Raw genomic sequence first — 17224 nt, forward strand, 5'->3', positions numbered from 1 at the left:
TGCCGTTGGCTGGTGTAGCTTGGCACGGCGTGACCTTTGACAGTCGGTCAATATTGCAATCAACGTTTACAGATCGATCGGAATAATATAAAGTGAGATACTGAGTCATGATTATGGAGAACACAATTTTCCACGTCTTATATAGGCTCTGAATCTCACGTCAAAACTATGTCAAAGAGTACTATTTGAGTAGAAGTTTTCAGGCGTACATGATTCGAAAACACCGCAGCTCGCGCACTGTATTGCAACAGATCATACACAGATACATGATACACAACTTTCCACAGGTTTCTAGCTGTTTCGGCACTTGTAGGTTTTAGCCCAAATTGTTTCGGCCGGTAATGTTCACAACCCCGGTTTGTTCGGCGATGACAGCCTAGCCTTTTCGGCCTTTATCAGCGGTGCAGCCCATATCGTTTTTTCAGGACTGACATGGAAGACAGTACGATAATACGACGGCGCGGCGGTACCAGAAGAGTTCTACCTCTATGGATAATACGGATAGTGCGAGTGAGCGTTCTCTGCTACCTCCATGGCAGGACTAACATAATAGTGGACGAAATTACGATAAATCCAGCGAGCGTTTTGTAAGTATGACTGGCACAATTTGATATAGAGACCTACAGCTGCCATGTACAACCCAAAATCTAGCTGTTGTTCGTCTTCTAACACTGTCTAAGCTTGTGTCTAATGTGCCTAAGCTTCGGAAAACACATTTTCCCTGGTTAATACGCACTTAAACCATTTTTCTGCCGGAAATTTTTTGCTTGTGCCTTTCCATGTATTATTTAACGAGTGAAAATCACCTTTTCAGAGATTTCATTTTTACTCTTCACCAGCCCTTTAAGGCTATTGTAGGGGCTATTTTAAAACACTAACCGTGTAGTACCTAGTTTTCAGAGTTTGTCATCTTTTTGTTGCAGTAGATGGTAAAATGCAGTGCAGGGGGAAAACCGGATATTCTGTTGCCGTGGCGACAATTTCAGGGTTAAAAATATGAGGAAATTTGTGGCAAAGATATCTATTGAACGAAAAGTCATATACAACAACCGAATTTTTTCTGTAGCATTCAGATGTATATGTATTACAATATGAACCTAAATCTATGACTGTATAAGATGTCAATATAAATTAAATCATAGTCATCTCGGTAAGATTGAAAAATTAATAAATTTCACAACTTTCCGTCAAGTTTCTACTATGACATGATTGGATGACCTTGTTTTTTGAAGTTTATTTTGTAAAGTATTTAATTTCACATATGTTGGCTGATTTTCATTGCATTCCAACCATTCTTTCAAGAGTTATTACTGCCACAAGAAACGAATGCAGTACAAAACACAATTGTTAGGAGTATTGGATTGAAATGTTTACAACATAAAGGTGATACTCATACTTCATGCAAAGTTTACGACCTCAAAATAGGGTATTGGACAAGTTTAAATTGTCAGTTAGAATTCTATTTACAAAAGCCTGGTTGTAATTGCTTTCTAAGTGAAATATGAACTGTTAATTATCAAAAAAACATTGATTTTATAATCAGCATGATAATGAAATTCATGTGAGATTCTTTACTCGTTATGTATATGGACACCATAACGTCTAATATGGTTTGTTTTCTGGTTTAATTGCTATACCTGAATGAAAATCTTCATATGCCTTACAGTAATATCCACACAAAATATAAAACAGAATCATTTGTTGCAAATTTCTTCCCGATTACTCATTGATCTGGCTTTTTTAGACTGCAATTAGTCTCAAACTCACAATTTCCACAACGCCATATTTTTACCTCTGAAAAAGCTGCTTCAATAAGCAAGCCAATGGTCACTACTTCATACATGATGCCATAACTCAACAAAGTTTTTAGGCAACCAAAAATAGCGATTTACCTGTTTTGAATATATAATTAGACTAAATAAAATTTGACCAGGGGTCAGTGGGAAAAAAAAGCGATTTTTCTCGATTTTAGTTAATATTTTTTGAAGAATGATATAGCTTATTTGAAAGTATACATGTCGAGGGTGACAATGAAGGAAAAAAATAAAATTAGATTTTTTGAGCATTTTGACTGACATTAGCCCAGACGATGGCCTTAAACAAACGCTCTGAGTTGGTTTCAAAATGTCGCCACCAAAACAAATATTATTTATCGAATTTTAACACCACCTGCAAATAGAATAGTTCGTCCTAATCATATATGTAAGAGTGTCAAGCTAGTAATCCTTTCACTTCTATCTGAGGATTGCAAGATGCATGAAACTTAAGTAATAGATTTCATTACTTTGTACTTGAAGTAATCTGTTTATATATATATATATATATATATATATATATATATATATATATATATATATATGTATATGTATATATACCCTGTCCTTCTTACATCATTGCATAGTGTATAGCTACTAATCTGCCCTGAAAGCAGCAAGGACAGACATACATTTCCTATCCTTACAGCATTGCATGGTGTCATCAACCAATATATATCAACCAATATATCTGAGCTGCCCTCAGAGTAGACATACATTTTCTATGCTCGGACATCATTGCATAATTGTATCTCAATCAATCTGTCCTGAGGGCAGCAATATATCTGAGCTGCCCTCAGGGCAAACATACAGTTCCTCAGTGACGTCATCGGAATGTCGAGCATATGTTTACTCCGCTCTGAGCTGTCCCAAGGGCAGCACTGCCCTCAGGTCATTTTTCAGTTGCAACTTCTCCGCCTGCGTGGTCAACGTACACTTGCCACAACAAGAATGTATCATACATTTAATATGGAAAAAAGCATAAAAGACATCCTCGTTCGAGCAAAAATCAAATGCAAAGTAACGAACGCATGATTTTACGATTATTGCTTTCTTTTTTTTACTTCCGTGTTTACGTAGCTCTAAAAAGTTTAGGGTCGGCGGGTAAAAAATAGGGCAGGTCAGGTTATCGGAACAGCACAATTTTTTTTGTTCGGTCTTACATCAGTGACAATTACAATTGCGCATTGCCTTGACTAATCTAGCCGTGAGCATGCGCAGGCACTTCTGAGGTGCTGCTTACAGAGCTTCCATTCCAAAAATTCACGGCCCTTATAAGGACTAATGGAAATGCGGGGCTAGCCTCATGTGCGAACTGCTATCCCATCTTGATTTTTAGGGTCACTTCGGATCCCTTTTTTATCGAAGCTCACAAACCCTTCTCCATACTTATAATGTTATTAACGGAATTAAGAGAGTTCAACTAAGCTTATTGTTCAAAATTTACGAAGAGAAACGTTCGATCCAGTCTTTAATAACGTTTATTAAATAATGGGGCTCACCTAGAGAAACAAATTACATGACATTTACCGAAATTTGAAATGCAAGATGGCTGCAATCCATGTTATAAGTCTGTTGGGATTTTATTTTAATTTCGCAAAACTATGAAGGTGAAAACTTTCCATACTAAACTAATGGCTTCAAAATGACCTCCAGAAGCGGTAGTTCATGTAAACTTAATTGTCTGCATTGTACCCGACGCTCATCATACTACCTTAAAATTGCCTCAGTTTTCTTAATCTCCTCTAGCCACAAGCGATATATAGTCAGATATATCTTAATTGCGTCAGTTATAATTGGCTTCCTACATGTTTGGGGCGGACTTTGTCTTTGCAAAACAGCGTGAGCTCCGTAAAATCAAAGGGTATGATATATTTCTATAAATTATCTCCAAATGTCAAATCGGATAACTCATTTTCGTTGTCATTTTGCATGTCTACTGCTAAACATGCACCCGTGGCCACTTAACTGTTGTTAAAGCCTTCTTGATACCGTCAGAAATTATCTTTGTGTAAAGACAAAACAGACCGTGCCAAGGGTTGTTATGAGAGCTAATGAATGGTATCCTGTGTTAAAAATTGAAACAAAAGATACAATTTTAATTCATTAAGGCCTCTCCATGATAATTAGTTTATTGAGGTAACACTGTGTGGGGAAATTGAAATAAAAAAGACTTGTAAATCGACCACTGAATGGTAATTTACATTGTATCTCAATCTTGAACATAGGGTGCCAGTTGTAAACTCTCATTTACAATCCCAGATAGAGCTGGTTTTGCCATTGTACAAACAGAATTTCTGACTGCATCAAGTGAGCTTAATCAACAGTAAAGTACAAGTTTTAGCCGAGGAAAACGGAAAACTGGCATTGGTTGAAAAGGCATGGGGTAGGGGTACTCTGGGTACTACAGGACCCCCTAACTCAAACAGTAGGACTGTAACCCCCTTTTTCAATGAATGCATGCTTAGTTTCGTTGCTAAAATATGTCAAAACACAACATACGCAGAAAGCAGAAAAATGACACAATTCTCCAACACAAGTTTTATTGACATCGGTCTTCAAATGAAACTTGAAGACATCTCATTGAAGAAGACCATAACAATAGTCTTAAGCGGCCTTGTCAGAATAATTAACAAGATGAACGCTAGGAATTCAATATGGCTTTGGTAAATTTACGAATAAACGGTGTTTACAAACAAAACACAACCAATAGATATCACATTAAACATCTCAGCCGATGACGCTTGAAGTGCTCTATCATTTTAGAGGACATATTCCGTGCATGATGGGTTGTGGATCGAGCCATGAAGTTGACGGTAAGATTAGTTTAGTAATCATCTAAAATTTTAAGGCAAAACAATATATTGAAGCTGACGCACTGTCTTATTGATGTCACTGTAGTAGGTATAACAGTACCAACAAATTAGAAAGTATTGCATCCTTGTGACGACTGTATATGTGTAAATCATTTTGACATGCACTGTACACTGTATGCTATCAAAATAAGTTTGCCCAATTGATGTTTAGTTCTCAAACAACAGTGTCGCACATGAATGCATAAAACATGTTTTTATAAAATGGAATATCAACCAAAACTTGGTATTTCAAAACCAGAACAAATATACCGGAAAAACCCTCACACACATAAACTAACTACACGACTAACATTTTGTAAATGTATCACAAAGGCATCATGAGGATGCCATTCCTGCAAATTCTTTCATCGGGATCTTTTGTTTTCTGATTTGTTGGTACTGTATTATAATATAAAAAATTTTACTGTAACCCAAACGGGATTCGAACCCCCACACACTCACGGCAACATCGCCTAGCTGATAGGCCTCACACAAAACCAATAGAATGAATATATTATATTCTGATCAAGGCTTCCATCAGTCGAACCGACGAAAATAAGTTTCTCGTCATTAAGAATGTGTCACCCAAACATCGACTCTTATTTGAAATGGTTTACTCCTCTTCAAACTCCAATCCCGTTCCCTTCAACCACTGTTCGCAGTATTTGTCCATCATCTCGTTTTGTGCAACAGTGAGCGTTTCTTTCCAACCTCCAACTTTTCCTGAAATAATACGAAGAAAAATAGATTAAGTTCATAGTTTACTTTTTCTTTGTCTGTTTTACAACTAAAAACTTAGTGCAAACTGCGTGCATTACAGAAAAAAAACTTCACTAAGTAAACTCGAATTCGACTACCCACCCCCTTCTCCGATTCCGTGTAAGATCAACTGATCTTCTTGAATGATCATCACAACCATAATTGTTTATGAATAGAAAAATGTGTGTATGTGCAATTGTAGACCTAGATTCGTGTAGAGTAGTAATTTCTACGACGTTTTTTGGATGTATGAACAGTACAGTGTGTGCATGTTCAAACTGTAGACCTACCTTAACTTAGTGCAGAGTAGTAATGTATTTCCATGACCTTTTTCGTATGTAAGAAGAAGGTGCATTTTGTGACGTAACGGTTGAAAGTCTACTTTAACAAATCTTTAAATAATGTGAAAAAGGTGTACAAGGTGAATAATATGATCACGTTCAAGTGAAAAATACAACATAACTGACCCCTCCGTACAAAAGGGTTTTCTCTCCACCCCATTGCTTTCATAAACGAGTCATCTTGGAAAGCCTTTTTCATAATATCGAAGGAACAGTGATGTGCTATATTGTCGATGTCTTCGGGTGTCAAGTCTTTACCGATGAACTCAGCAATATTCTGAATTTCCGCTTTCGGGTCCTGAGATATGTGGTAAAATGATTTCTTACTGTAAGAATATCAAGATTGTCACTCAGTTATGTTACAGCGAGCTTGTTAAAAATAAAAGTAGGTTACCAGGACTTTGTGAGAAACATATTCGTCCTATTGGTATTTCAATTTAAAACTTCTCAGAAAGCGGAAAGCGCGTCATGTGATTGTTAAAGTCACAAAAAATTGGCAAAATAGGCTTTAGGGAGGGAACGATTTCGATTTGGCTCATTGCATGTGCAGATGCCAAACTTTCATATGTCTCGTTGGAGACAGCGTACGAACGCGTTACGTGCAATCAAAGCGTTTAGCAGAAAAAGTAACTTAATGCTTAATATTTTGCTACAAAGACTTAATTCAACGGATCATCGACTTCATCCAAGTTTTATACTAAGCACCTAACATTGGATCCTCACGAAAACCGGTTGCCTTATTACCTTACTAAGATCCTCGTATTTCAGGTAGAGCACATTATTGTCATGTCGTCTTTTCCACCAATCAAGTACATGAGAGCCCCAATGTCCCATATTAGCTGCAATAAAGTTGCGCCGTGAAAAAGAATGGTACTTTCCTTCCGAAGTCGCCACCTACGAAGACTGTATACATGTATGTATGCATGCAGTTACAATACTGTGCGTTGTTCGCCAACAATATTGGACGCTTACTGGTTAATTTGGGCCATGTGACTAACCATTATGAGTAGTATATGGTCATTCTAGGGCGTGAATATGTGTAATGGTGATAGAAAGGATTTCTATGCCTCTGTGTGAAAAGCAGTGAAGGTTTCTGAAGTACTAGTGTCTGTAACAAAGGGAGCTGATTAAAACAAATACACACGTACTTTTTATATATAATCCCATTTCGACTCAAAGTTGTACGGCTTCGCGAAAAACACTCGTATATGATGACGTCAAACAGAGAAAAATACCATGGATTATATATTTATCACATGAACACTGCATGAAAACCCAATAATTCAGATAAATTCACATTGATGAGTTGCCTGTATTATAGTATAATACACGTGAATTCACATGATATCACATGAATACAGTCTTGCTGAATACAAAAAATGGATTATTGACTGTATTCATCTGTATATGCACTCTTCAGCTAAAATACAGACAATAATCCATGTTAATACAGTAAGTATTAGAGGGTTTTTATGCAGTGACATGAACAGTCTTCTTATTTTTCTTTTGACGTAGATGGATCAAAATTATTGTAACAAATTGCTATAATTTCGTTGCGATTTGTGTATTACTTACGCAGATTACTTTCATTTAAAGGGCCATTATTTGTAACGTTTGACCATTTTTTACCTCGGAAAATTCCATGTTGGAGGCTCATATTTGTTGCAAAATGTTGTTTTACGAAGAAACAAACATGATTAGTGATGTTATAGCCACATAAAACTGCTAATTTTGGTTCAAACGTGTTGCTCTTCCGAGCTCGTTTGTTGACGTCTGGCATGCTCAGCGTGCTGGGGAGAACGCAGAAATGGTGACGCCGCCATCACGCGAGATGTACAAGTTCACGTTTATTGCGGGATCAAAACAACATTGCGTCGTGGATTGCCAGACATCTGGCTACGCAAGGTGCTCGGACAATGGACTACGACGTAAGTACCGGGCATAAGTAATGAATATTTATTTTGAAATTGCTGTAAATGGCTCGCGCAGGTGCAGAAGAATGCCTACGTTGCAATCCGCGTGTCAACAGAGTTTGTATTTCTGTCCGGACAAAAATTGAAATTTTCGTTGTAAAATCACATGTTACTTAGTTGTAGGGCACGTAATGTTTCCGAATAATATGCGATTCTCTGTTATTTGACAGGCTATTCAACATGAGCCAGTGATCATTTCAATCAAAACTAACGGAAAAATCGCCAGAAGATACAGCTAATGGAACTTTAATGAGTAAAGCGGCCCGTCACCCAGGAGATACTTTCATTCATTAATCCCATCAAGCTGAAATTTTGATACATCGAATGGTATCTCCACCAACAAGACGAACGGATTCGGTCACGTGAACGTGTCAATCATTGTCTCGCGCTGTAGCGATGCCAAGGCAAGTCGGTCATCGGCGGACATAGCTTCCACCTTGCCAGCGACGGATAGCCATAGTATTCATAGTTATTTAGAATATTTACAAATAGATTTATCAAGTAAATGCAACGACGCGATTGAAACAGTATATGCTCATTCTCAGAGATGCCGTGGCTTTTGAAAATATCACACAAGTTTACGACCTTTGCGAGCACGATAGATTCGGTTCGATGACACACAGACTCGAGTGCACCTCATTGCATGTTTGTGCCCACAACGCTGCCGTCACTGGTCTCTGCCGGTGTCAACTCGTCAATCCCGATCTCGGTCGTCAATGTTTTCGTCTTACGGACTTCGATGTTTGCAGGGACATATATCTCGCCCGTGGATACGTCCTAATTTTGTTACTTGATGGAAATTCTGTTTTGATTGTTGTCTGAGTCAACTTTCGAAGTACATCGGATTGCACTGTAGCTTATGTCTTCGCTACAGCCTTGCACCGCGCTGCAGGTTTGATTCCGAGCGAGAATTTCCGGAACTTTTTGTGTGACGAAGGAAATTTATCGTTGTTAGTCGAATGACTTCATGTTTGTGCCTTCTATGTCGCTTACCCGAAGATTATACAGTACTCATTTATTCAGTTGAACTTACGTTGAGGTGTAGGTTTCGGGTTTATCGCCAACCGGAATCGCAAGGTACGACGTCCACATTGAGCCTTACGTCTCGACAGGAGCCGCGACGTTACTGAGCCATTAAAATAAAACGATCGACGGTATCCCAATTCGATTCCCAAGAAACGCTATAGTTTTAGCGACTCGAAATTTCGTTGGAAAACTACGCCTTCTCTGAATTTATCTGGTCACATTTTTGGAAAAATTTCATGGGAGCTAGCACGGAATCGTTCACGGCAAATCGGTCTGTGTTGCGACCTGCATGTATGAACGGTACCATGCAGGAAAATAGTTCCGATTGATGACGTAAAACAGGGGTAATTCGGATTTCTTATCCGTCCTGTTCTACGTCATACAGGTGGTGATTCGGGCAAGTTCTTGTGATAAAAGTAGGGATAATGTCATTCGAATAGTTTTTACCATCTGTACTCTCAAATCAAAGGGCATACATTTCGTGGGCACATAAGTAAGTGATTAGCAGTGGCAGTCTTGTAGCTCAGAAGTTTTGAATTTGAACAAAAGAAATGAAACCATCACTAAGTTTTGTGACAGGCTGTATTTCAATATACAATTGGTCTTCACGCTTTGCCACACATTTTTCATCATCCGTTGCCCATATTTCCCCGTCGACTCTGGACTCGATGAACACACAGTAAAGCAAGAAAAAGGGCAAACCAAACGTTAGTTTTGCAAACAGAAGTTGAAAATTCTTACCACGGTTTTAGAAACTCAGCTGCATTGCTTTGTAAAATGTAGCTCTCTTTAAACGTCTCATCTTTCTGTCAAGTGTTGTTGCTCATGAAACAGATGACATGAAGATGTTCAAGTTGTCCATTATTCCATACTATGCAATAATAGCTTGCTTGCAATGTTAATTAGAACGCTTTTAATATGAAGTTCAGTGCATAGAGAGATTATAAAGACTCTTGGATGGCTTTAAGAATTAAATTACCGTTAATATGAGTTAGCAACTTTTGCAAGCAAGTACAAATGACGGTAAGGATTTGTTACTTCTAAATAATAGTGTTTACTACAATCAAAGTTTGATAACGCTCATTGTGTACATACATACATACATACATACATACATACATACATACATACATACATACATACATACATACAGGCAGACAGACAGACAGACAGACAGACAGACAGACAGACAGACAGACAGACAGACAGACAGACATATTGCTATTTTTGTATTTTGTTTCATGTAGTGTTCTACAGCTGACCTTATTTCCAACAATTCAATTATCTCATTGATTCATTTTCAAAGCAGGAGCTTACTTACCAACCACCTTGCCGGCAAAGAACTCCTCCAAAAATTGCGGAAATTCGTCGTGTACGTGAAACGGAGGCACGGAGAAGTGCTTGAAAGCAGATACCGCCACGTCTTTCGGGTTACGGGCTACGTAAATCAGCTGCAATCATACAATATAGAAAGTCACATCAGTGATTGTCGTCTTCATAATTCGAATGTCATGAACTCGTGTAGGATGTGCTTGGTTGAAGAAAAGTATACCTGAATTATACATTTTGGTAGAGTGCATACACAGCAGTACGATCCCTTTAAGCTGTCGTGAAGGAGTATGGGGTTAAGTATATTGTCTGACGTTTATCTCTGTGGTGTCACGGTGTTGCATTATCGATCCGAAACGTTTCTAGTCATTTTTGCGTAATTTGTTACCTTGCTTATTGACTTGTATGATTCTTTGTACGTTTCGATTTTCTCAAGTCAAGTAAATCGTTCGATTGTTAGCTATCTGCACACCTTGCTCAGAAGGGGTCTACAGCTGCCCATACAGCCTTACCGGCGACGCACTATAGACAGTTTTGTACGAATATGGAGCTCTCTCAAAATAGGTATTTTTAACTCCACAACAAAATAACATCAGCACATGGCCTGAACAGCGTTAACTTGTTTTGAATGGTGACTTCAACAGTGAAATCGCTTGCCACCATTCCCTCTGTCAAACGTAATTCATCTTGAACTCCACTTTTAATCGCCAGATTTCTCTAAAAGTGCATCATGGGACAATATCTGACTTTTTGAAAGTATAAGTTTGTCGATCATCTTCTACAAAACTAAAGTTTCCTCACAAGGTCAAAGAGTGAGTGTTGACCACAAAATAAAGAATGCTCGAATACACTCGCAAAATAATACACAAAGCGAATGGCAGATAAAATGCCCTGCAATAAACTACCTTTGGTCTCTTTTCATGACATTGAGTCGGCAAAAGATGGTAAGCCGCATGGGTAGTCATCAAACGAGGTGATTTCATCATGCTAGGTTTAAAATTTACTGCATGCCCCTGGTTTTTCTTGGCCAGCAGAAGCATCGGGTCGTCTCCTTCAGCAAGAATCCGCTCAACGAACGGGAATTTAGAAGCACGCCCGCCTGTGGCAATGTCGGTGCCTCTCAAGATCGACGCAATGATTCTCAGTACCTAATGAGTGCCTGGACAACAGGTCAAAAATAGTATGTATCGGTTTGAAGATATGCCCTGTAGAACATGTATCAAACTTTGGCTAAAGACTTATATGGGCCTTTTGCAATCCCTTAGGGAGCCTTCTATGAGGGGATGTGTGGAGCATTTTGAGGATGGCCATCGTGTAAAATGTGAACCTCCTCCTGCTGCCCCTTTCCGATGACTCTTCCATCCCCCTCCGATATTGAAATGTTTGTATAACCTTGAGAGAACTACTGAGTCATACTTCCACTTTCTTGTTCAGTGTATTTAATGCTGTTTCCTGTGCAACTCCCTATAGCAAGTTAGGGAGCATTCGTTATTTACGGGGAGGAGGGGGGCGGTGGAATTTGAGCGACAAATGAAACGTAAAAAGCGACCCCCCCTCCAAATCAAATTTCTAAAATTTGACCCCCCCTCAATTCATCAATTGTAAAATGTGACCCCCCCCCCCCATGAAAAAAAAAATTCATCAGATTTGATTCATTAACCCTTCGCACCCTGTGGCCCCGGGCTGAAAAGTTTCCTCACATACTAGAGAATCAACATTTTTGGTGAAATGCCAAAATCAAATTTTCGCACACACATGAACTTGTAATCGCTGTAGTCTAATCAAGTACACTAATATCAATAATCAAGAGTACATAAATACACAGATTTACCTAGTTTTATATTGGAAAAAAATTATTCATAGTTTCAATATATACAAGATAGTGAATCAACATTTCGGTGACATTCCAAAATCAAATTTCTTGCACAAACATCCACTTGTTACCACCCTAGTCTAATCAAGTAAATTGATATCAATAATCAAGCGTACATAAATACACAGATTTAACTAGTTATGTTATGGAAAAAAATTATTCATAGTTTCCTCTGACAAGATAGTGAATTAACAATTCGGTGAAATTCCAAAATCATATTTCTTGCTCACACATGCACTGGTAACTACCCTAGTCTTATCAAGTACATTAATATCAATAATCAAGAATCTATAAATACACAGATTTAGCTAGTTTTGTATTTAAAAGAAATTATTCATAGCTTCTCATAGATTATGTATGGAGGACCTGTGTATTTTCTATTTTGCCTGGGAGTTCTTGTGTGTTATCACTGTATACCTAGGGAGTCCAATACGGGAACTTTCCAGAGAGTACTGTTTTACGTTGCATGCTGCACTGGCACTGGAAGGTTTGAGTGTCAGCGTGTGCTTTTTAAGTCAGATATTTCTCTATTTTGAGTCTTACTCAAGTCAGCAGATATGTAAAGAAACCGGTGAGTGGCAGAGATCGAATTTGTGCGGATCGGACAGTTTATTTAAACCCTACGCCATGCTCTACTTTAGTCGATGGAACGAACATTGCTCACACAAGTGAAAGCCGTGCCGTATATTTGCAATATACGCACTGCTAAGATGATAATATCACCACAAGTTGAAAGCTGATCTTTCTGCAGCAAATTGTGTGTTAACTGTGAACTTTATTCCGTTTATGAGTTCAGTCAGATGTCTGAGATTGTCATGAGAACATTATTTATGATTGTTCCACTGAACTTTTGTCGATGCGCGGAGTTAGCAGAGTAAGACTTCAGATTAGTTCGGCATGTCCCGACCGGAAGTAAACAAAAGATCTAAGAATATTAGTAAGATGGCTGCTCCCGTGGTAGCTGAATGGACGCTGCTTAGCAGTGAATTGCGTGTGTTGTCGCCGACTTTCATGTGCAGACATTACACGGGACTTACAATTGTGCTCATCATCGAACATTAGTTAAAGTCGCGTGTGAACTATTTGTGTTTCCCAGCCGCGTCGTCAAGTCTGAGGTACCTCTGCGGTACCGTTAAGTTTTCCATAGAAATTGTTAAGCATTTAGAAAGGGTTTGAACAGAGTTTTGTTCTGAAAGTGTGTTCGACTCCTGCCGTCGGGAGGTCGATCAGTACGGTTACTGTTACCATGGAGTAATATTTATAGTTTTGGGTACGGTTTTACTATTTATATGTAGACCCCGATATTTGACACAATATATACAGAAGTTGTTTGTTACATTATATGACTGTGTGTTGGTTCCTCATTTCGGCAGATCGTCCATGTAGCCGACACGAACACGAAGTGTGTGTTACCGGCTATCAAAAACTATGAAAAATAGGTAAAGAATGAGCTACAAAATCACTATCAGTTTTAAGTTGCAGGTAGAATAAGTCTGTGCCTTTGTAAAAAATACTAAAAAAATAGTAGAAAGTGAAGAACCAGCTGAAAGTTAGTTGAGGAGACCTTGACCGCATATCATTTGCATCTCATTGTCGGCTACATGGACTGTGTGCCCTCATTTGGCAATTTTTCATGCCCCATGCTGTGTAGCCCTGCGTACAGGTGTGTGCACGTGTGTTCCCAGCATTATATGGCCTCTACCACAGCCCTGCAATGGTCTTTGAACAGACTTTAGGTCTCTGCGGCCTGGATCTGGACCGCAATGAAGACTAGACGGTCTTTTTGGCCGAAATTCTGCTCTATTGGGGCAAAATCCTTTCCCTGCCTACCTTTACCTCCTAACCAATCCCAGAAAAGATGCGATTGACTTCTCCTAACGTCCAAAACCGCTCATTTTCTGAAACATAACATACTCGACAAGTTGTTTACCCATGGCGATCCCCATTTTGAATCTCGCTGCAGAGACCCCAGTTATCTCCACAGACCGTTGCAGGGCAGCGTGGTGGAGGCCGTATACGCCAGGAACACACAGACCTGTACTCAGGGCTACATGCTCTGTTGCTGCTCTAGAGAGGTTAATGCCAGTCTCGGACTTGTTGGCCCTGCTAGAGAAATAAATTTGGCTGAGCTTCGGTCGGTTATTATTCTGCCGTCTCGAAACATCGGTTACACAAGCAACATTTCGGTGAAATTCCAAAGTCAATTTTGTTTTCCATAACTCAACACAAACCTTTGTAAAATTTGACCCCCCCCCCTTCAATCATTGATTGTAAAATTTGACCCCCCTGAAAAGCGGTTTTGTAAAAGTCAACCCCCCTGATTTCCACCGACCCCCCCCCTCCCCGTAAATAACGAATGCTCCCTTAGTATGCCAAATATTTTGCTTGTCAACAAAGCCAACACATGTGAACTTTTAATGATCATTGTTATTGTTGAAAAGTGAATTTTTTTCCACTCTTAAATCCAATTTTAAACAACAACAATGCTGAATGTACAAATATAGGATGTTTTAATAAGCTGAGGGACTGGCCAGAAAGTACAGGAGGAGAAGGCCGGTGTTTTTTGGGGTGGGTCGTAATTTTTCTCGTAAGAAGGGTAATGACATTTCACGCATGCATTTGGGAGAGGGTAACCATTTTGGGTGCAACTAGTGGAAGCGAATATGTGGCTGATATAACACTTCGTGAATATATATATGTTTGATATTTTATGTAAATGTTCTGTGCTTGAAGTGCATTTTGTGTACAAGGAATTTTATTTTTTGAATTACCTTATATCCATGGCATTCTGCGAGAAAACGAAGAACAATCTTTTCAATATAAAACTAGCAATATTTGTTCACATATGATAAACTAGCAATATTTGTTACATACAGACGTTTGGTAATTGATGTTAGTGTGCTTGATTAGAATAGGATAGTTACAAGTGAAAATGTGAATAAGAAATTCGATTTTGGAATTTCACAAAAATGTGGATCCAGTATACATGGGGTTCTATAAAAAAACCCATAATTTTGTCCAATATAAACCTAGCAATATCTTTGCATTTATAAACATTGGATAATTGACATTAATATACTTGATTCGAAGAGGTTCGTTACAAGTCCATATATGTATCATAAATTGACTTTGGAATTTGATCAAAAATGTAAATCCACTATACGTGGTTGTCTATGAGAAAACTGAATTTTTTCCTTTATAAAACTGGCAATATGTGCGTATTTATAGACGTTTGATAATTGATGTAAATATACTTTATTTGAATAGGTGGTTACAATATACGGTAAGTTCGGACTCACAACATACGGTAGCCTGTCACCTAGAGGAGAAGCCACAGGCAGAACCGCTCGGCAAAATACCTACTCAAATGCATATATGTGCAAGACATTTGATTTTGAAATTTGACCGAAAATCATACACTTTTGATCCACTATACATGGGGGTCTATGGAAAAACTTTGAACCTGGATCAATTTCTTTCCGATATAAAACTAGCAATATCTGTGCACTTATGGACTTTGGATAATTGATACAAATGTTCTTGGTTAGCATAGGGTGATTACAAGTGCATAATATGCACTTGTAACCAATTATGTATACAAGAAATTTGATTTTGGAATTTCATCGAAAATGTTCTTTCATCATACATGGCAGTAGTGTTGTGAAGTTTCTTTACACAACTTATTACACTTTGCAATCATAAACTTAGCAATGTAAAATGTGACCCTCCCCTAGGGCAAGTTAGTAAAATGTGACCCTCCCCCTCCCATTCCTCCGGTCCACATCCCCTTGGTTTTTAACTGAAGGCTCCGTTAATATGGTTAACGTGCTACTGCGTACAGTGAGGAGAAGTATGTTAATATTGGTCAGAAATCCTGTAACACTGCATAAACCGTTTAAGTTTTCACTCCTGGATTAACCAATAAGCATACCTAGTACTTCCCCATTAACTTTCAATTCACAAGTACTTCTCCCATTAACTTTCAATTCACAAGTAATTCCCCCATTAACTTTCGGTTCACAGAGAATGGCGACAGGTTTTATTTGTGTCAGCACTAGAGCGTTACTTTCCGTCCAACTCAGAACAGAGGCCTGCAAATCCAAACTGATAGCACAACAGTTTAAATGTGATGCATTCTGTGTATCAGCGAGTACGCAAGTCCATTTGACCAAAATCACAATGAAACCTATCACTAGCAGAGCCGTGTGGAAAAGTCTGCAATAAATGATACTGGTAAACTTGATTTAGACGCATTCATAATGTAAACTCGGGTGATGAGTACAGTGCCAGTGTTCCTTTGACGAGTGCAAAACTAAACTTATCTCGTCCTCAGATATTTTCCTAAACTTTCACTGATCGTGACGAGTTAAGGCCATTACAAGTGTACAGGTTTTCCCTTTCGATTGCTACAAATAAAAGTATATCGGGAATTTCCGTGATACCAATGCGTAAGAATACATATTTTTGTCAGTTTGAAGTAATCGATTTTTTGTCATTGAACGGCGGTACTTGTCCTCGGTTGACCCTTATTGCAAGGTTGGTGTTGGCCACCCGATTCTCACCTGATTTAGGAAAGGAACTCAGAAACAGGTCGTCATGTCGGACTTCCATCGTCTTCATCTTTCCGTATGGAAATTGCAACAGTCTTGACTCTTCTGTCTTTGAATCGTCCATGTCTGCGACACAAACGTGAAGATCTGCAGAAACATTCCTGTCCTTCCCTGGAAGAAGAAACAGGTCGACTCTTACGCCCTCTGTGTGAAGCCATGAAGGTCATAAACGTAATGTCTGTTGCTCAGGTACTAGGTTAGTTCGCCCGCTATACCGGTCAGGGTTTGATACAAAGAAAGGACGACCTATATGGTCGATGGCGCAAATCAGCGTCGACCATTCATATATATATCGCTATACTGTGTTCAATAAGTGAGTACAGTCTCAAGGCCTTAGACACGACCGGTACCAGCTTTGAGTGGGGTTACCACTTTTTACTTAAAACGTGTAATTGTAATATCTGGTTGCAAACACGTATGCCATTATAAAGTGTTGCCATCGGCAAATTTCATTGGCGCATTATCTTTAAGCAAAACCTAAGCATGCGCAGACGCTAGTCGCTGCTTATCTGTGAGCTCGCTCCGCATGTTTTCACCCAGAATGAGGAAACACAGACATTAATCAAATCTGTTCAACAGACAGGTCAACTAAACAATGCTTCGGGTCAACTAAACAATGCTTCGGGTCAACTAAACAATGCCAA

The 17224-nt window shown here is 38.8% G+C and overlaps 2 protein-coding genes across 2 annotated transcripts in view; one reads left to right on the forward strand and one right to left on the reverse strand.

Annotated features, from left to right (window-relative positions):
- Positions 1 to 3142: 3142 nt before the first annotated feature.
- LOC139133104 (sulfotransferase 1C4-like) lies at positions 3143 to 16716 on the reverse strand. The gene is made up of 7 exons (XM_070699523.1): positions 16533 to 16716; positions 11003 to 11256; positions 10090 to 10219; positions 6514 to 6608; positions 5896 to 6067; positions 5168 to 5392; positions 3143 to 5068 (listed from the first exon to the last, which is right to left on the reverse strand). Exons 2-6 carry the CDS (start codon positions 11135 to 11137, stop codon positions 5283 to 5285), a joined length of 642 nt encoding a protein of 213 aa, XP_070555624.1. The 5' UTR covers positions 11138 to 11256; positions 16533 to 16716; the 3' UTR covers positions 3143 to 5068; positions 5168 to 5282.
- LOC139133105 (calmodulin-like protein 3) overlaps positions 4581 to 17224 on the forward strand; it is a 30263-nt gene continuing 17619 nt past the window's right edge. Inside the window, exon 1 of the mRNA XM_070699524.1 lies at positions 4581 to 4630. Within this exon, the coding sequence (XP_070555625.1) occupies positions 4597 to 4630 (34 nt within the window). The 5' untranslated portion in view covers positions 4581 to 4596. The remainder of the gene's footprint in view (positions 4631 to 17224) is intronic.

Source organism: Ptychodera flava, chromosome 5 (genome assembly GCF_041260155.1).
Source record: "Ptychodera flava strain L36383 chromosome 5, AS_Pfla_20210202, whole genome shotgun sequence".
Taxonomy (NCBI): domain Eukaryota; kingdom Metazoa; phylum Hemichordata; class Enteropneusta; family Ptychoderidae; genus Ptychodera; species Ptychodera flava.